At 29.7% G+C, this 22181-nt stretch overlaps 1 protein-coding gene across 1 annotated transcript in view; it reads right to left on the reverse strand.

Moving 5' to 3' along the window:
* Positions 1–5532: 5532 nt before the first annotated feature.
* The window catches only part of LOC129960146 (uncharacterized), a 50810-nt gene continuing 34161 nt past the window's right edge, over positions 5533–22181 (reverse strand). The window contains exons 8-11 of the mRNA XM_056073326.1: positions 14077–14150; positions 7753–7987; positions 7237–7336; positions 5533–6210 (exon numbers count right to left, since the gene is read on the reverse strand). Of these exons, the coding sequence (XP_055929301.1) occupies positions 5898–6210; positions 7237–7336; positions 7753–7987; positions 14077–14150 (722 nt within the window). The 3' untranslated portion in view covers positions 5533–5897. The remainder of the gene's footprint in view (positions 6211–7236; positions 7337–7752; positions 7988–14076; positions 14151–22181) is intronic.

Below are 22181 nucleotides of genomic sequence, written 5' to 3' on the forward strand. Positions count from 1 at the left end.
GATTATATGTATAGAGGCCATGCTTACTATAAGACATTAAAAAAGTCGCTGAAAATAAAGAAAAAAAATCTCGCTTCAAGTTAAGAAAGAAATTCATAGAATAGAAGCTAAGAATAACATAGGTATCACTGGCAATCGCTTATTTCTTTTTTATTAACAACCTTCTGGCCCTCTTAAAATTTCAGTTACAGTAAGCAATGATAGAACAGCTCTTTTTATACATATTCTATCTTATGAACAAAATCCATGGACACTTTTTCACTGCAATATTTTAATGCAAATTTTAGTGCGAAAATTTGAGTTCTATGTATTGTAATATGGTAGCGTGGATTATTCCAAAGAAACAGGCCGATTTTTAAACCGAATTGGTTTATTTCTTTTTTGACACATAGGGATGATCACTACATTACACAACTTTACAAAGACTAACATTTAAACATGAAACATTTTAAATTTTAATAAACTATTCCTTCCGGTGTTCCTTTTTCAAGCACACCACATCATTCCGCTCCACGTTGCCACTCGGCACCAACTAAATTTAGTTTCATACTCACCAAAGTGTCTAGTCCTTCAGTACCTTACAGTATAAAAATCTTATTCGATATATAGAAAGTTCTTTTAAGGAGTTCAATACATAGAGATTTTCGACATATGGTAGTTGGGCAGTATATAAATATATAGAAAGTGTCCCCAAAAGCTGGAATAAGTGTTTGTTTCCTTAATTTTTGCAACTAGACATATACTCCTAGTTGCAAAGCTTTATTAAATAAAGTCCCAAAAGTAAAGAAAAATATTTTGACTGCTGTAGAAGGCAATAATAAAAAGCTACAAAAATCAAATTTTTATATGGCCCCTATAGCAAAAAAATGTCAATGAGTAAAAATATTTTTCTTGCACTAATCTATAAGGACAAAAAGTTTCATGCTTCTACTGTAAAATTTACTGAGGTATTAAAAGGCGAATTTATTAATTTAGACTATATTTTTCATACCTCTGACGGGTGTTTGAGTGAGACTTTTAAGGGTGTGACTTTTGAGTGTAATTTTAAGGGGTAGTAAACCTATCACGAAAGATTATAAAAACGACAAAATCAGAAAATAATAATGCATTCATTAACTTTCATTAAATGTTTTAAAAAGTGGTCAAATCCGTTTTGTAAACACACTTCCTAGAAAGATACCAGAAATCCGGAAAACGATGTTTGCAACCTTCTACAACTATGACGGCATTACGATTACATGTAGCATCAATTGGCGGCATATCTAAACGTTTCTTGTAATTGAAATATGTTATTCTTTTAGAAAGCATCCAAGTCCGAGCAAAGAATTTTGCTTTGTTGAGCACAGGTTGGAAAATTGAGTTCGAGATGAAATTTAGTGCAATAATAGTATGCCTTTAGGATGATCATTCATTAAAATATTAAAGCGCAATAGTCAGCCAATTTCGGGAAAATGGCCCTCAAACTTCGAGTATAGCTTGTATACTAATAATGTGTCACCTTTGCCGAGCATCTGAACGGTATAGTGGGTAAGACGCTGGCATAGAATTCACGAGACCCGAGTTCAGGCCAGGGATAGTGTTTTTCATTTTTTATTTGTTTTCTTTTGAAATTATTTCAAATTAATTTAACGGTTTACAAATAGTTTTGATTAATATATTTTCATTTCGTATGCAAAAATAAATGCTTATTCTCATAATTCTTGGATTATAATTTAATTTATAAAAGAAAAACCATTAAAAATACGAATGTTTTTTTAAATATTCAAAATTACTTGAATTAAATTAACAATTTAAAGATGGTTTCAATTAATATGATATTCATTTTTGCATGGAAAAATAAATGCACTATCTCTTAATACCAGAATAACAATTAAAAAAATATTAGATATGAAAGCGTTTTCCTTTTAAAAAATTATTTAAATAAAATTACAGACAGTTTTAATTACTATGTAACTCTCTTATCAATCAAAAATAAGTGTTCTTAAAATAAATCTTTCTCAGAAATAAATGCTCATTCACCTAATACTTGAATCATAATTTTATTTTTAAGTTGAAAAAATAACTACAAACATAGCTTAAATAATGATAATTATTAACTATAATTACTGACATCATAAAAATATTTCATTGATTTTATATTGCATGCAAGAACCATAATGGTAATTATCGTAAAAACACTGGAAACAAGATAAGATATTATATATTTTGACATCTCGCACAGTTAATAAATAATGATTATCCACAACAGAAACCTTAATGGAATCAACTAGAAAAATTTTATTTACGTTAAAAAAATGTTAGTCTTTCTTCAGAAAATTGGGCAGCGTACGAAGCATACCGTATAATGATGCTATTAAAAATTTTTTGAACCATCTGCCTGTGCATTCCATAGCTTAAGACCTGATTTCTACTTTTTCTTTTCGGTTTTAATACTGAGAATGTTCGCTGATATAATTTTATTAATTTTAGCTGCTCTACTGATACAAATGCAGCTTCATTGAGTTATATCAAATAATTCGTTATTATTAAAATCTCAAAATTTAAAACTTTTAAGGTGAAAATAGTTATTTAAATTCTTTTTCATCGTTAAAATTATAATTATTTTAACACTTAAATATTAAATTATAACTATAATTCAAGAACTTTATGAATGAACATATTTTTCTTTTAAAAATAAGTTATAACTTACGTATTAAGAGAAAAAATTTTTACATACAAATTATTATTACATACAAAATACTTTATTTTTACATACAAAAATGAAAATCATATTAATTGAAACCATCTTTAAATTGTTAATTTAATTTAAATAATTTTGTATATATAAAAAAAACTGCATTCATATTTTTAATTATTTATCTTGTAAAAATAAAAATTATAATCCAAGAATTAGGCGAATAAATATTTATTTTTGCATGCAAAATGAAAACATATTAATCAAAATTGTTAAATTAATTTGAAATAATTTAGAAAGGAAATTAAAATTAAAAATGCTAGTCCGGGAACGAGCTCGGGCCTCGTTAATGCTTTGCCAACGCCTTACCCACTATACCGTACGGGCGCTTGGCAATGGCGACACTTTATTAATATACAAGCTATGCTCGAAGTTTAAGGAATCGAATCATTTTATCGAAACATTAAGGCCCAATGGCCAGCCAATTTTAATGAATAAACATCCTAAAGGCATTCTACAACTATACTAAATCTTATCTCGAACTCAATTTTCCAATCCGTGTCCTCCCCTTGTAAGGAAATTTATCTTTCAAAAAGCATCATCATAATTTCTGCGCAACGGCTACGCATTCTCGCCAATAGTGAAAACTGCTTCGCATATGGATCAACGAGAAGCGAATGCAAGGTGACACTATTAATGAAAAGATATTTTGCAAGAAGGTGAAACTAATTTTTGCCTACCTCGTTAAGAAAACGCCAGGGTCATCAACGGATATTGAGAAAGTATTTAAAACAAGCCGTGAATGTTTCGAATAATTTAAGAGAAGAATCGGCATCCACAGTAATTCCAAACTCTGTAATTCCGAAATTGCCAGATAATTAAGAGTAAGTTACATTTCTAATTCAATAGTTTTAAATTTCGAATTAATCTGATTTAAAAACTGAAGTACATATTATAATTTGAAGATGGCACTTTGCCCTCTAGGGTCTGACCACCATGTATCAACACTAATTTTAAATAAGTGAAACATACATATCTAAATAGGATTAAAGGGCAAATAATTTTAATTTGCAAGTCAATCTTTTTAATTTTAAAAAAGCTATGGGAAAGTGAATGCTCAATTTTAAAGCTTCAAGTATAAAAATGGAAGATTTATTAAAACATGTTAAACTTTATCCGACATATGACTTTTATACACGACATAGCACTGCTTCACCTGAAAGGCAACTTAAAACCGTTGAGTTAAAATGGGCCCCACAAGATTAACAATTTCAACGCTACCGACGAGATATTTCGTCTTTCAGATACTTACAATTGGTATTATTAAAAAGATTACTTTTTTAATCTTAACTCTTTCATCTCTCAGGATGAATTAGATAAAATCTCCATTAAAAGACAAATATCAAATATCAGTGGAAGTACCTGAAAGACGGAGATATCTCGTCAGTAATGTTGAAAGTGTTAAAGACTTTTTTTTTTCAAGATTCACTTCCTTTCACCTCATCATCCATTAGAAAGATCATAAGGAAGACAAACATTTGACTCTTTTGTTAATTTCAGGTCTATTTTGATAAACAAGAAAAGAAACCTGAAGTTAAAAAGATCACCGAAAGTTATAATTGAGGAATCTTGAAAAGAAACGATATTTTAGGCCACTTCCCCCACCCAAAAAACATAAATTCTAAAATAACTCCTTTTTTTAAAAAATAGAGCAAAAAATTATGGTTTGTATAGACCTCTTCTATATATAAATAACAATATATCTAAACTCAATTTCCTAATTTTTATCTTAATTTAACCCATACTAACTTCAGTCAAAAATGTCTCTTATTTCCTGACCCACTTCCATCTTTTTTTATTTAATTAGCGCTACACGAGCTTTGTAAAACTGCTTTATCTTTAAATTAAGAAATAAAAAAAATAATAAAAGTAATGACACATGATAATCAGAGAAAATTTGTAAATACCTCAGAAGAAATTTTTCTACACCTCTGATTGTAATTTAAAAAATCCTCAGTTATCTATTGTGTCAGAATACTTCCATATTTCAATATGCTTACAAACCTTGTGGATGAATAAAAATAATAGTCCAAGATTCTATTACTTTTAAAGACATGTGATAATCAAAATACGGTGGTAAATACCTCAGGAATAATTTCTTTACACCTCTGACTGTAACTAAGCTATCTTCTGTTATCATTTGTGTCAATATACTCCCAAATATACAAATACAAATATGTGTGTGTTTTTTTGAATTACCCAAATATATTTTGTACTATTTATTTAATAACAAATGTTTATTATAAGAGTATTTTGAATGTTTATTATAAGAGTGATTTTATGCTATTAGATTCTGATAGGGATTTCTTTGACAGGTGTAGATTTAGGAAAGGGAATTTAGGTATTTTTAAAAGAACGCAGTAAACATTAAGGATTTTTATCCCTTTATTTGGAGTGAGAGAACCTGCTGTTTAAAGCAACTTTACAGAGCCCGTGTTGGATTAATTAAATAAAAAAGGTGGAATTGGATCAGGAAATAAGAGACTATTTGAGCATGAAGTTAATATAGGCTCAATTAAAATAAAATTAGGAAATTAATTAGGATTTTAATTGTTTAAAATATCATTGCCACACACCATTTTCCTTGACAATATTTCGGATACAATCGATAACTGGAACTTAACTATTTAACAGCAGCAATTCTTCATAAAAGTATCATATATTGTAATTAAAAGATAAAAAGTCCCAAAATTTTAATAAGAAAATGCAGGTTTTATTTCTTTGGACAGTTAAGAAAGTTTTTATTTTTTCAAATATAAAATATTCAAAAATTGTAAGATAAAAAAATACGAAGAAAATCCACTGCTATTTTTTAAATGTTTTTATTATTATTAATTTTAAAACAATACAGAATATGGATTATAATGTGGTTTTTCACAAAATATAAAAATGCATATGAAATAAAATGAAAAATTGTTTTGCATTACATGTTTTTCCTTTGACACTTTTTTCTCTGTAATAAACATTTAAACATGAATTTATAAAAGCACTCCAAAGAATATCAAAATGATGCGTATAAGAAACATTAAAACACCGTAATTTATTTGACAGAGTAATGCAGGGGAATTTTTTCTTAGAAATAAATTTATGATAAAAAGCAATGAAATGTTATGACTTAGTATTAAGTTTAAAGTACTTTTAATGATGAAGATATGATATAATTTTATGCAACACTAGAAGCACGACGCAGAGTGGATTTTTGCAAAGACTTGCGATCAACATATTTTGCTCTCATTGACATTTTCGTGGCAGAGATTGGTGCCTTTTCAGGAAGTGTAGTACAAATACTACATTTTGATAGACACTCATATGCATTTTGACAAGATCTCAATTTCTCTTGATATTGAGCTATATTCTTCAAACTTTCTTCGTGTTTTTTACTAGATGGACGACTGTAGTTATACTCCAACAACTTGACGCACACATATGTTAGCCAAAGAATATTAGAATACAGCAGACACTTATGCCATTCATTGCTAGGAAGAGAAAATACAAAAATTTTTACAATGAACAGAATAATGCTTCAACAAATAGTCTTGAATTAATGAGAAATGCATACAAGTATAAATTAGTAATCAATAATCAGAAAAGAATTATGCAGAAATACTATGTTATTGCTTAAATACTGAAGACAAGGGAGTGGGAAAAAAAATTTTAAGAAAATGAAATCAATTCGCTTGAAATATGCAAAATATTGAAATATATCTATAAAGCACTTTTAGGTATTTAAGAATTATGAATTGATACCTAATACGGTTAGCAAGAAGGTCGGTGAAAGCAAGAAGTGCAAAAACAGACAGTAATTCAAAATACAGAGCAAACATCAAAACATGACAAAGACAAAAGTATAATTTAATGGGTATGTGACGAATTGGGATGTGCGAGGATAGAATCTGGGGCCTTGTGGTTGCATGATACCATGATACAAAAGCAATTGCTCGGGTAGCGTAACTGTTAACTGGTTTATAAGCTTTCACCACACTCTCCCTCCCGTGAGTCGAAGGTGAGACGAACGAAATGGCTGTTGAGTGGTGATGTATTTAGCTGTCGATTCTAATGCGCCTGTACCCATTTGAGAAGCGCCAAGCGTTATGGCGAGCGTGTGTGGTTGCTGTTGCTGCGTCAAGTGAATCTGACAACTTTGGTTTGCTGTGGGTAGATGGCGCCGCAACAGCTGTACGAAGGTAGAAGGTTCATCGTCTGAGGTCACCAATGTGGCGAATTCATATGCGAGGATAGAACCTGGGGCCTTGTGGTTCTCAGTCCAGTAACATGACCATGATACAAAAGCGATTGCTCGGGTAGCGTAGCTGTTAACTGGTTTATAAGCTTTCACCACAGGTAAAAGTAAACATAAAGAACATGTACAAAGTTATAACTATGGAAAAAACTATGGCAACAATCTAAATATTTCAACAATTCAAAATTAAATTCTATGAAAACGGTAACTCAAATATTGATCCACATAAAAATTTGAATAAAAACCAAATACACAAACTTACTTCAACAGAAGTTTTGTTTCCTTATATATCTCAAACTGGTAGTCACCAGACTGATTAAATAATGAATCATCGGCGTCAATATCATTATAAAATATGCAGCCTGAAAGAGTTAAGAGACTTGTATCAATATCATCGGAATCAATTATCTTAGACTGGTGTGACAGTGAGTGCAAAATGAATGATGCAATATACAAGAACAAATAATGCATTTTAAACACAACACATAAATAAGAACAATAACAGAATGTAAGAGGTGAAATGAATGGGAAATGCAACAATCATAAAGTAAAATTCGAATGCAAGTATGGAAATCCCCTTATCTTTACTGTTTTATAATAAAGGGAATATAAAAATGACATGCAGTATGAAGAGAAAGGGGCAAAATAAAAAATAAAAATATTTTTATTAAATAGTATTTACTAATTTATTTTGTAATGTCAAACAATATCAAGTAGAAAATATTTTTCGATAAAATTATTTAAAATCATGAATATAAACAACCGATTCGCAGCTTACCTTCATGAAAGACACGGGATAACGTGAAATCAATTATTGTAACAACTAATCCATGATTTGGAATGGAAAATGATTTTCCTCCTAAAACGTACGAGATATTTTTACTGGAATTTCTTTGCACTAAAATGTTTCCCAAATGTAGGTCTCTGTGTTCAAATAATAGAGCTTCTTCAGCTATGGCTAGAGATATTGCAATTTGTTTGAATACACTTTCACCTTCTGCAGCATTTCTCAGCTAAAATATGAAAACAAATATTAGCAACTGCATTTAGAAAGAAAGAGAGGAAAACTTAACAACACAAGGAAATAAAAGATTTCATAAGTTTCTCACATTTAAATTCTTAACATGCATTCTTTTATTCTTTTAAAAATGATTATATAAAAGGTGTATAATCGAAAACGATGTAACACAATTTTATCTACTAAAATATTGCGCCTACACTTATATTTCTAATTACAAGTCCATTAAATAAGACAAGACATCTGTATGAAAAAACTTTCGATAGAAGTTAATTAAAAGATAACCTTATTATTATTTTTTTTTTTTTTAGTTTAGTCACTATAGCGTAAAAGTGCCAAACAATAAAATATTCCACACAAATCTGTGAATATACAAACTTTTATGCTTCTATCTGCGAAATTTTTAAATTTCAATTCCAACATTACTTAAAAAGCTTTTTAAAATTAAACAGTTTATGCATGTTTATGAGAAGATATAAGAATGCACACCATTTCACATTTAAATGTGTGCACGAAAAATATTTCCATCTCACCCAACCCAATGTAATAATAAATCATTCTGGTTTAAAAGAATTTTAAAGTATCTTTATATGTTAATCAAATAAAAAAAATCAGGGATAACTCAAAAAGCATTTGATACAAAATTAAAGAGGCAGAAGTAGGGTATAGCCTCTGCTTTTTCACCCTCATAATGTTACAAATTTCAGGATTAACTGCCAATAAACGAATGCCATTTTTTTGTGTGTATAATTTATTTTGGTCCCAATCCCTCGTGACTTTAGCTCTCAACAATGTTTTCCCCTCTCATGTAATACAGTAAATATGCACGATGTTCATGCATTTATCCTCTTAAAGTATAGTGCAACTAGCTGTTTTTTTATATTATGCATTAATATAAAATAACAGCGATTTTATTCAATTGATTATTACAGAATGCATAGTGAGAAACTGCTGCAAAAATTAAATACTTATAAGCATTTTTTAAGCACCTTAGCCAGAAAAATTAAGCACCTTTGTACATGCACACATATGTAAATCTGCATATTTTCGAGGCATATGATATTTTCTGTTTTATAATAATACATAGCTTTTATTGAAAATATTTTTCAAAATTAATTTCAAATTAAATTTTTTTACATTTTAATATTTACATCCGTATTTGCGCAATATTTACATAACATCTTCTATTGTAAAACAAATTATGACTTTTTGGTTTTGACAAAAACAAAAAAGATTATAAAAATCTGTGATTATTTTTTTTCAATGTTTCCTAAAATCAACAAAGTACCAGCTTATTTAGATGTATACATCATTTCTGAAAACATTGATGTAGTAGCATAGCATGATGAAACAGTTTGCATTTGATTTTTATATATGTGACAACAAATATGGTTCGATATAGCTGGGGTGGAAAGTGTAAATTTATCCCTATACTAACTAGCTATATTTAGAAATTTTAGTTGCAGTCTTATAAAGATAAGAACTAAGCATTCGCAAATGGATACCATCATAAAATTGGCAAAACTGCCTTGAAATTGACGATAGTACAATGCCAAGTTATAAATAAATTTCTTAAACTATTTTTTTTAATAGAAAAGAATAACAGCGTTCAGAAATGATCAGAATATAAAAAAACTGTCTCATCACTTCTTATTTCTGAAGTTTAGCAAAAGTCTTTTTTTTTTTCAAACGCTTTTGCATTCCAAAAATTTAATAAAAAATTGCTTTTTTAACTCATATATATAAAAAAAATATCATGATCATTTTAGCTTTTAAAAAAATTGCAGAAAAATGTGATTAGATATTTTGAAAAGAAATAGAAATGCTTTAACAACTTCTAGTTTCCATAAGTAATGGAAACAAATTCGTAAAGTTGAAAAAGAGTCAGTTTTGTAGTTAGAAGTAAAATAAAAATAAAAAAAATGTTAGTTGAAGCAATTTTATAAAGTATTTTTTGAAGAAAGCATGAGACAACATATCGCACTACTTCAAAATTTAACAAAACTCAAATGAAGAAACTTATTCAATGAACTGATTTAAAATTTTTTAAGTTTAGATAAAAGCAAAGAAAACATTTTTTCCCTTTATTATGAATTTAATAGCGGTAAAATAACACGACGTGACGATTCGAAGAATCAATGACATTGTTTTGAATTTCATCATAATATAAATCATTGTTATAAATTATGTCCAAAACTAATTTGTCAAAAATTACTGAAACTGGAGAGGAAAAAATGCACTCATTCAAACAAGACTAGTATAATTGAATTTTTTTTTTTAACTTTTTAAAATGAAGTAAAAATAACTGTTCTGTGATGATACTTTGATGTTACGGCGACAAAGCATTAACATTCTGTTTCTATTTTTTCAATTAAACTTAAAAGAAAAAAATGCATTCATTCAAGCAAAATTTTTATCATTGAAAAGCTATTTTTCAAGCCTTTAAAACAGAGTTAAAATAAATTTTGTGCAATAATATGTTTTGATGTTATTGTGAAAATATGTTAAAATTGTTTTTTATTTTTATTTTTTTATTCAACTTCGAATTAAAATTTTGAAGAATCCGTGTTTAGTCGGCCTCTAATATACCAAACATAACTACCTAAATTTCATGTTCCTAACTTCAATAATTTAAGATGCATTGCTCTGTTTCGAACGGGTCAAACTTTTATATGTAAAGGGAGATTTCACTGGGGGGGGGGATTCAATAAGAATTATAAAAAGAGAAAATCGTTATAAAATTATAGTAACTAAACCCTGAAGAATAAAAATGTTTAAAATATATATATATATTTTATTTCATTAAATTTTAAGCACTAGAACTGACGTGTTTTTTTTCGCTCCCTTGGTAAAAATTAAAATTTTGCGGGATTAGTCTAAGCGAGATTAGTCGGTCATTTAAAAAGTTCACCGTGAAGGACATCACGATCATTAAAAACTTATGGCTTCAATTTAAAATCTCATACTAGATTTCACACGATCGACTAACATAACTAAACACCGCAATTAATTACATTTCAGTATAGTACATTAAAATCAACTTAATAAATCGTTCAAAGGATTCCTCCAAAACAACATATTAAAGAGAATGATGATCAAATGAGTAACGTATTAAAGAAGCTTCAATGCAATTTTTTACACAGCAGCTTCTCCCATGTTCGATATATTTCTTTCGCGCATCCAACTCATCCTGTTGTATTTTTGTTTTCGGTTGATCGTACAAATCTGCGTATTCTTCTTTAGCAACACATAAAAGGTTAAAGATACATTTACAAGACATAACTTAAATAAATCCTTCAATATCTCAAACATTAAAAATTTTTTTTTAGTGTTTCAGAAATTAAAAAAATTGAACATTTTTCGACCCGCAACAAGTATTGCACAGTACATATTTCGTACAGTCCCTTTAGGATAATTATTCTAGTATTTCAATGCTCATTGTTGAAAAAAGAGAGAGTGGAAAAAAAGTCTCGCGAGTGTTACCTTAATACGTATTGACACTCCTGGATTTATTTCAGCCTGGAATCCTTGTCCTAGTTCTTCCTTTTTCTTGATTTTCTTCCTTTACGACTTTACTTTCAGATTATCGTATTCGAAGTTTGAAGAAACAAAACGAATAAAATTTAACTTCTCGAGAAAATTAAGCACTTTTTAAGGACTTTGTTACAAAATCAGGCACTTGCTCAAAAATGGTTTTCAAATTTAAGCACTTTTCATGCCGCTACGCACCCAGTATTATTATTGCTCTGAGTAGGTATTTGGTTATTATAAAATGCAAAAAGATATTGTTGTCTAGAAGGACTGTTATTCTGTAAATAATATCTCAGATCAGATAGTCACAGATTAACGAAAGAAAGCTGCAATAGGAAATTTCATGTACATTGATAGAGAGCTAATGAATTAATAAAAATTATTATTTGCAATACGTTTCAGATGTAAATATATAATATCATTAGAAGTTTGGTTTTCTTGCAATGGAATCTTTTCGATTCATAATGTTCACGGACACTTAAATCAAAATCGGATTGAAACAGATAGTGATCCATTAACAGACAAATATGCAATGGCGAATAAAAAATAAAAATAAAGCCATAATCTTCAATTTGGACTAAGAAGGGAGAATATAATGAATCAAAAACTAGAAACCACATTCAACTTTGCTATTTAATCATGCTTTAGTTTATTCGCACACCGATCAATTATACAATTTAAACATAAGAAAACTTGTTTCAGTCGCTAGACGCCACAATAGATATTGCTATTTCGAATCCGATATTGACTTAGAGCAAAACAGCGAGGATATTTTTAACTACATACAGCGTTGCAGACGGCGGTGGACGCTAATATATACTGGTATATGTCACCTATTGTTTATTTAAAGGCGTGTTATTCGGCTTTTCCTTTGCTTATTGTATAAAATACTAAGCAGAAGCTAAACTTTTCCTTTGGGCACTGTACATTTGCTTAATATGTGTTTATTTGTTTAACTGAACTGTTTTGTATCCCGACTCTTGCAACAGCAAAAGTTTTGTTGTAATTTCAATTTATTTTTCTGTTGGTAAAAACTTAAAAATCTTTCTGTAAGTTCCATTTGGTTCTTTCTCTGACAGCCTTTCATGCCTTACTACCTTTTTCAATAAGCAGATCACCAACAGGGTGCGTCTAACTACATGATCCCAACTTTCCCATGGAGGTTAAAGCATCACATAAAGGATACAAACAAATAGACATTTTGGCCTATCATGCTAGTGTACAAACAATCAGTGCAGCATTCGACGCGCCAAAAATAACATTGGGGATAATACTTCAAAGCAACAATTAACATACATGCAATATTTGTGATTTCCATAGGCAGTTACAATCAGACCATGATCAATGTTTAGAGACCTGTAATTATGCCCAACTAATCTAATTCTTTTTTCCTGAGAAATGTTTTAATTTAGATGGAAGCATCAATAAATCAAAGGAATCCCTTTCCGAATTATGCAAATCCATTCTTTATAGGAGATGTTCGTCATCAGTAGAAATTTTCTATAAATATATATCATGACATTTTCAGCAACTTGTTGGAGGATTCCATTTTGTAACAATACACTGAATGTTGACAGATAAATTCAGTTAGTTTCGAATGGTACTGTCTCTGAATAAATGGATGGATTGTCATTAGCAATACTTCCTCATGCATGATTGCAATCACATGGCATCCCCACATGATAATTGACTGCAAATTTCCCTGACAGATGAATTGTCTTACAAGGGCTTTCTGAATTTTTTCTTAGATCATTTGACTTCACACCGCCACTTTTATTTATAAGGTTGCTTAAGGTCATTTGTTTATAACACACTTCTTATGAACCTAGAAGACCTTTAATGACGAATTAAAGAAACTTGCTAGATGTCACAAACATTGTTAGAAGAATGCAGCCATGTATCAGTGTCAAAAGTGCACATTTGAATAATCAATATATATACTTCAGTTAAAGTGTTGTTTGATCATTTTAAAAATATAATAAAGTTTAATAAAGACGTTATTATTTTCTGGTTGCAACTTTTTAATAACATATAGGAATTTTTATATTATCCCTGAATTGTACATAGAAAGACCTGATCAAACAACAGTCCAAGATATGAATAAGAGGTAAAGTTAATAAATTTAATTTTAATTTCTCTGCAAATTTTGCAGATAATAAAAAAAGTAACTTTGTACTCTGTAAAAATAGCATTTGACTAAATGGTGCTTTTATATTATGGAGGCAGTATAAAACTGCAATTTGTTTCTTTTTATTTCCAATTTCTCAATGAACTTCAGCACTTTCATACAATTAAACGTTTTTTAAAATATGAAGCTTTGTAACTGGAAGTATACATCCAGATTGCAAGGGTTTCGAAGAAATAAATATTTTCTCCACTTATGGGGACACCTTGTACATTTGTATTTGTTACATTGCTTCACTACTTGAATTTTGTGTTACTTTTTCCATCTGGAGGCATTTTAATTTATCACACAAATAATTTTCATTAATATTCAAACATTTTTAAAGGTCCTTTTCATGAAATGCAATAATGAAAATATTGAAAACTTACTACAAAACATGTCATATCTTTTCCTCCGTATTCCAATTCAATCACAGCAAACATCTGCTGCTCATTAAAGATATCTAGGAGGCATAAAGATATTTTAGAACAGAATGAAATATATGGTTATATGAAATATAAAGAACTGCAATGGCAATGTATACATTGTTTTGCTTTTAGTAAAAATCTACAAAATCTCTCTCTTTTTTTTTAAGACTTTTCTTCTAGAGAATAAAACAAATCCACAATATGGTATACAAAAGAAGAAAAAAAAAAAAAAAAAAAGAAAAAAAAGTTCACATAATTAAAGGATAACAAAAACGAGGGTAAACTGCAGTGCAGAGCAGTATAAATATAACCATGTAAAATTTCCATCATTTTCTAATTTTTCATAATTTTCTATTTAAACCAATTTTTAAGAAAGAAAAACATTTATAAGATTCAGATACAAAAATATACAAGATTAATACAACAAGAAAATAATGAAGCCTCACAATTTTGTATGCATTTTCAATTTCATGTAACCAAAGCTGCCTGTTTTGAAGAATAATTACAATTTAAAATTCATGCATACATAGTTACTGAATAGTCATGCAACTTTTAAAATTTTAAAAATGTGCAATACAAAACCTAATTTTTTAAATTTAGGGAAGTGCAGTTTTATTTTTCATACTAAAATTATGTATTAATCAACATTACATTTTGTCTAATACTAGCAGGTCATGCACTAAATGGATTTTCAGCTAATAAGAGTCCTATATTTACAAATAGTAAATTAAACAATCGCAATACTGCAAACTACAACTAAAAACTGAATTGATATTTCCTATCTTGAAAAGTTTCCTTTCAAATTTCTCCTCTGAAATAAAATTACTAATATCGTTTGATAAAGTATGTATATAAATTTATGCTGTGTACTATGTAATCATGAAAAAAACATTAAAACCAGGCGAAAAAGAAAAAAAATGATATGAAAAATATTCTAAAGATAAAAAAGTCAAGAAAGACACTGGTGTTGATGTACTGAAAAAATTCATGTTTTTAAAATGAGAAGAAAAGAAAATTTCCAGTATTTGATAAATCAAGATTGTGTCTTTTAGAAAGTATACGTTCACATAATACAGCAGAAAAATTTATTGAATTCAAAATTATTGTGAACTGCTTTTTGAAAACCGAAAATAAACAATGATGAGATGCAGAGACTGAATTCAGAAATAAATCCTTGACAGAAGAGAGTGTAATTAATCGTGATATCTATAAATAATAATTTTAAATCAAAGAGAAAATGCATTGTAACTTCATCTTTCCAAGTGAACATGCGTGTATATTATCAAGAAGCTCGAATTCAAAGTAACTGAAAAACGAAAAAGCAACGGCCACTTACTAGTGACATGAAATGTTTTTCAAGAATTCGCATGAATGCATTTAACTGCAAGTGGGATAAGAATTAAAGCTATTTTTCTGAGTAAAAGTTTGATCAGATTATTTTAATATTTACTGGCCGACAATTCAACATGAGGAATAAAATGGTTCTAAAAAATTAATTAACAGCGTAGTTTAGTATATACAGATTAACATCACATTTTGAAGCTACATGAGGTTAATTTTGGGACTGTTTTTGTAATTCTGAACAGTGGTCAGATGACAAACACAATAATTGCGCTAGTACCTTTCTCTAAAATTCCATTTTACACCAGCAAGAAGGTGTCTGACTTACGACGAATTTAATAGACCGCATATATCAGTTAATCTTTAATGAAACTGAGTCTTGAATCTGAAACACTTCATTCCCAATGTCAAGGTATTGTTAACAAGTCAAATTGTCAGTTTCATAATTTAAGGATCGTTAGCTGTGAAAAAAAAAAAAAAAAAAAGACAGCTGTTTTCACGAATACATCCACGCTCTAATACAATGCTCTAACAAAAATGTAGCCTCACATTGGAATTTCATGTGAAAAAAATTCTTTTTCGTTTCATCTATCCAGGTTAGAAAAAAAATCATAGTTTGAAGTCAATCATATTGAAATACATGGAAAGTGTTTCAGAATTCTTCACCATCATGTGAAGAATAAAAGATTACATATATAAGAGGAAAAATATGCCACATTGCTGCACAAGTAAAACTGAGAAAGACAATTTTTTGATTATTCATCCATTTCACTTTGAATGAATTCTGGCTTCAATATTCTATTCATCTCGAACTCGGTTCGTATAAATAATACTAAAACAAGCGAGTCTATATTCAATAAAATTCCGTTTAACGGTTTCTATTCAACGAAATTTTCTGTAAAAACTTGTTTTTGAGCGACATTTATCATGCTTTAAAATTTTTTTATATTTGGTAAGATAATTTCTATTTAACAAAGCCTTCCTCATGTTTTTTGAAGAATCCGGCGATTTTTCATCTATGAAAATTATAAAAATTAACCAGTCGACTGCATACCTTATTGAATGATAAAAGATGTAGAGTTGTCTCATTTCTTCCACAATGTTGATGACATTGTGCTAGCCGAATATTCAATAAAATATGACAAATGTTACGCCAGTAAAGCTAGCATCCATTAAGACAATAGGAACGGTTGTTTGCTTGTGGTTTGATGACGCAAAAGTCAGGTTTGACTAAAGTGTGCAATCAAATGGTAAAACTCAAACATATTTAGCAATCTTTGAATAAAAGATCAATCGTCTAAATAATATAATATATCTGGAAAACTACACGCAAGGTAAGATAAGAACGAGATAAAAAGTTCACTAAAAATCGGCTAAAGTATTAAAATGTCACAAACACTAATGATTTTATACCATGTCTAAAAGAAAATTAATGCTATCTTTTTACATGGCTGTTCTTTAAGAACCTACCATTGATAGAAGTACTTAATATCGTGGAATAAAAGATTTCAAAATTAACCCAACAACAAAATGCCTCTTTTTTAATTATTCTTTAATATTAAGTTTACTGATTGAAGTGGGATATTAAAAGTTGCGGTGATTGTTTTTGCTCTTCAATAACAGGGGTCTTACTTCGACTAGCAAATCACCAGAATAAAGTTTTTTCGAACAATTTTACTTCACTACCTACTAGTGAGATCTTTCTCAACTACTAAAGGAGCGACTGAATAAAAATTCTTGCTTACCTAGGAAACTCTTTTTATGACAAAAAAGACTGGAAAATTTGCTACTATGAATTATTCAATGCAAATTGTTGCCCACCAAAAGGAGCAAACTCTATTTTGCTCGTACATTTATAGAAACTCAGGTCCGACGGCACCGTCCGTCACAGGGCTCAATAAGGGACGACAACCACCAGTTTTGGATATTTCCAGCATCGGTGCTTATCATAAAACTAGACGAATCCAATACACTCGAAGTTACACCAGGGATGTGACTACCCTTAACGCCAAACCCGACAAAGTGACTTCCTCACTGGATCCCTAGTAGACTAACCATTTAGATGGCTAACTTCTAGCCGAATTGATACAATGAAGACCATAGTACATCACCTGTCCAATGGGTTACCAAGCACGGCCAATATATAGGATTTTTGACTTACCATGGACAGCTTCTAATAAAGAGCTTCCTCACTTTGCCTTCGTGGGTTGGAAATAAGCTGGAGATAACAGAAGATTTAGGAGAAGATAAACGGAAAGGAAGTAAAAATACCTGGGAACCTTGTGATTCGGATACCTGTATTCATCTATACAAGGTGAGTTCCTGAGGGGGACTATACCAAATGGCTGCAGTTTCAAGAAATTGTTACAAGCAATGTATTTCAATCTCACAAAAGAATGAATTGGTTTTTTAATAATTTTTTTTATCTTAAATCAGCACAAAGCACGATTACAAACACTCTACAGTTTAGGATAACTGCTTAAGACAATACAAAGTATATATAAATTTTAGTTTCTTTTTAATTTTAATTTTATGAATTAATTTAGAAATTTTGTTCGATGAACTTTTTTTAACGAAGTTTTAAAATTGAAAGATGAAACACGGTTAAATAGAGGCTCATCTGTAATATAAAATTAACAAGTAAAAATTTCCAAATAATCTCAAAAGTTGCTTAATTTATCCTTTACATCTTGAAAGAACAATTACCTTTACAGCAATTAATGAATTATTAATAGCTGCAAAGGCAATTACATGAATTCTGAGAGTTATAAATTTGCAGAATTCATATATTATATATATGTAATGATATTTTAATTCTAATTTTAATTTAATTAATTTCCGAGGTTTTATATCTTAATTTAGCCCATAGTAAGTTCATTCTCTTATTTCTTGGTCCAATTCCACTTTCTCTACTTAATTCATTCAAGAGTAGCTTTGTAAAATTGCTGAATCGGCTAAAAGCCAAACTTTGCCATACTACGCGTGAAGGAACAAAATACCGCTGACGAGACAAATTCATTTTTAAAACCTCCCAATGTTTTTCCTTACCTCGTCGACGCGTGTGGCGAAAATCCCGAAATCTCATTATATATTAGCACTATGAAGAAATATTTTCCCTATCAATTTCTCAGGTTATATAAGACCAGGGATAAAATGACCAAGAGTTTTTTCCTCATTCCTCTCTGTGTCGTTCTGTGTGTGCTCATTGCTTCTACATATGCCTGCTTCTCCAAAATGAAATAAAACGACGTCACGAAATCGAAAGTCTTTTCACTATCTTCAAAACTGCATAAAATAATACTTATATATATACACACATACAGTGGTGGCCAAAATTGTGGATACTTTTGAAATTTTTTATGTTTTCTAACTTTTTATGCTTATAGAAAATGTAACGTTTCACAAAATGCAAATTCTTACATATTATTTTAAAGAGAATTTAATGCTGATTTCAATACAAAAAGCAAAATTTAAATATTTGTAATCCAAAAAAATTTGAGTGGCAATAATTATCGAGATACATTAGATGCTGATGACTGCAGTGAGTTATCAGTACTTAGTAGGGTAGCCTTTATTTTTTATTATAGCTTCACATCGATGTTTCATTGAGCTGACGAAAGTTTTAAGTTCTTCCTTCGTTATTACATGATGTCATTAAACAATTATAGCCTAAACTAATTCTATTTTATTTGATGAACACTTCATATGTACAGCAGTTTTTAAACAGTGCCATAAATTCTCAATAATTTTGAGGTCAGGACTATTTCCTGGCCATGATAACAATTCAATGCTCTTGTACTAAACCACTCTTTCGATATTTTTGCTGTGTAGTAAGGAGCTGAATCCTGCAGAAAAATAAATGATGCATTGTTGGAAAATAGATCACTGATGGAAGGGGTAAGTTTTGGCGCTAGAAAATGCATTGCATTCTTGCATTTAATGTCCCATCGATAACAGACCAATATCGTCTGCTGACATGCATGACCAAATCATAACACTTTCTTCATATTTGCCTAAATGCAATCAGGATGTAGCTCTTGGCCTGTTCTATGTTTTACCTATTTTCACCATCACTACCGAATAAAAATATCTTTTTTTCATCGTTCCGTATAACTTGTGACCACTGATCATCTGTCCAATAAATACGTGCCTTTGCCCACCGTGATCTTTTAAAGCGCTGCAGTAAAGTGAGATAAGGATTTTTTTCTCTCAATTCTACCTCTTAGTCAAACATCTAATAATCTTCTCCTAATTGTTCTTGAATTGACATAAATACCAGCATCATTCAATTGACTTCTGATAGCCGCTGATGGTATTCTCCTATCTTGGAGACATAGCATTTTTATTTTTCTATCATCAACAAATGTGGTGCATCTTTTCCAGCTTTTTTTAAATTGAATTTGTCTCCTGATATCATAAACAAAATTTTCGCACTCCGATATAGTCACTGAACCACCAACCTGTCTTGCAATTTCAGAATAGGAAAGACCACATTCATGTAACACAATAATCTTAGTTCTCTTTTTAGGTGACCAATATATTCTTTTATTTAATGGCATTGTTTCATGGCTAAATATTAGAAATATTTGCAAAAATTCCAACTGTATATTAACTCCTGTAACAAAACTCCTAACTAGCAATTAAATTACATAAAAAACCAGTCTTCCTTCTACAGGGAAAATCACAATAATGACTTATTTCAACTTTAAACATGATGTCAGCTTCTGCTAGCAGTTAGTAACATTTGACTGGTTCCCAGAACCAGAACAGTGATTTGTCAGGAAAGTTAGAAATTACAATCCACTTCATCACTGTGTTTGTTATTCAGATTAAAGTAAGAATAACTTTTTTTTGTATAGAAAATATTTAAATTTTTCTTTTTGTACTGAAATCAGCATTAAATTCTCTTTGCAATGATATGTGAGAGTTTGCATTTTCTGAAATGTAACATTTTCTATAAGCATACAAAGTTAGAAAATATAACGATTTTCAAGTTTCCACAATTTGGAGGACCACAATTTTGAAAGGAGTTTTAAAAAGCTTGTTATATGTTTTGTAAAATATCTCAAACTAAACTAAATATTTAATAATTGCCCAGATTTGTTAACATAATTTTGTTGGACGAATGTTCAGTTTTTAAATTATGCAATGACTTTTTTTATAAGGATCAAGTTAATTCTGTACAGTAAGTAGGTTCACGAGTACAATATCTGAATTATTAATACAACTGCATAAAGATATTCGTCTCAAGACAGATTTTATTTGCCCAAGAACAGCGAATTTTTAATAAAATTAGATCACAAATGCATGACCCTTCAAACATGAAACCCAGATTCTGCCACTCTTCTATTACGACCTAAAAGTAATGCATAATTTTAAATTTACATTATTCTGGATTGTAAAATTCTGAAAATGCAATTTATAATTGATAGTTTGAAATTTTCTCAAATTTATCACTCTTTTGATATATGTCATTTTGATGAAATTGTCAAAGCTTAGAAAATGCATATAAATAACCCTTTGATCGACCAGACAAATCAAGGTAAGAGAGACATGTAAATTCGAAAGTCTATAGAATTGTGTTATGAAGAATTACACATTGTTAATTTAAAAAATTCAAGTACATACCACACTAATAAATAAAATAATAATTCTTTACAGTCACAAGTGCAGGAAATGCACACACAAACCTCCAAGCTTATAAGAAGGAAAGGGGGAAAAACATTGATTAAATTCTGCCAATTAAAGCCATTTGGGGGAGAGAGAGAGAGTGTACACAACGGCCCCTCAAACAGATAGAAAACCATCTAAGTGAGCAGTCTGCTAGGGATGAAGTGAGGGTGTCACTTTCTTGGACTTGGCATTGAGCATGGTCACTTTACCATTGAATTACACTATAGATCCTGCTTATCATTAAGATAAGTGCCAAGCTTGGAAACACATGGAGATGGTGGCTGCCTTCCCTTATTAGGTTCTGTAGTGGACAATGCCATTAGGACAGAAATGCTTCAAAATATATGAATAAAAAACCTTGCCCTTAATTGAACAATATAACTTCCCTAAACGATGACTTTCCAATGTTCTTTATTATTTAAAGGAAATCTGAAATAAACATTTAATAGATGTTTTCTTATATAAAAGTTCATAACTTTAATTGTAGGCGAAGTGATATCCACAAAGAAACATCAATTTGGTGACTTGCTAGTCAAATTTAGATCCTTCAAATAAATCAAGTAAATTGTAAAAATCCAATCACTGTCCACAATTTTCATTTGAGTTGTCTCCACAACATTGAACTCAACATAAAGAATTATATTTTGTGAGAAATTATTTGATGTGTCTATTGAAGAATTTACTAAGAGCAAAAAAATCTGGAAGTGATAGTGTACAGCATATTAGGATACAGAAGGCTAGCACCTAAACACCTTATATTAATTTACAGTCTCACTAATTTAATCCAGTATGCAGAGAAAAATTCTTAGAAATGATTTTAGCAATGAGATTTTGGATAATTTAAATCTTGCTACAAAACACTAACATGCATATCTTATGCAGAAATTAGGCATGATATTATTGACTGCAATGTTAATAAAAAAATGTTAACTATAAGGGTGACCATCCAGCTTCCTTGAAATTTTTCTGTTTGCAAACAGGAGAAAGAAGTAAACTCAATAAGATTAACAACACAAATTTCGTATTCAGAAACAAAAAAACTCATGAATATC

This window comes from Argiope bruennichi, chromosome X2, assembly GCF_947563725.1.
Source record: "Argiope bruennichi chromosome X2, qqArgBrue1.1, whole genome shotgun sequence".
Lineage (NCBI taxonomy): Eukaryota > Metazoa > Arthropoda > Arachnida > Araneae > Araneidae > Argiope > Argiope bruennichi.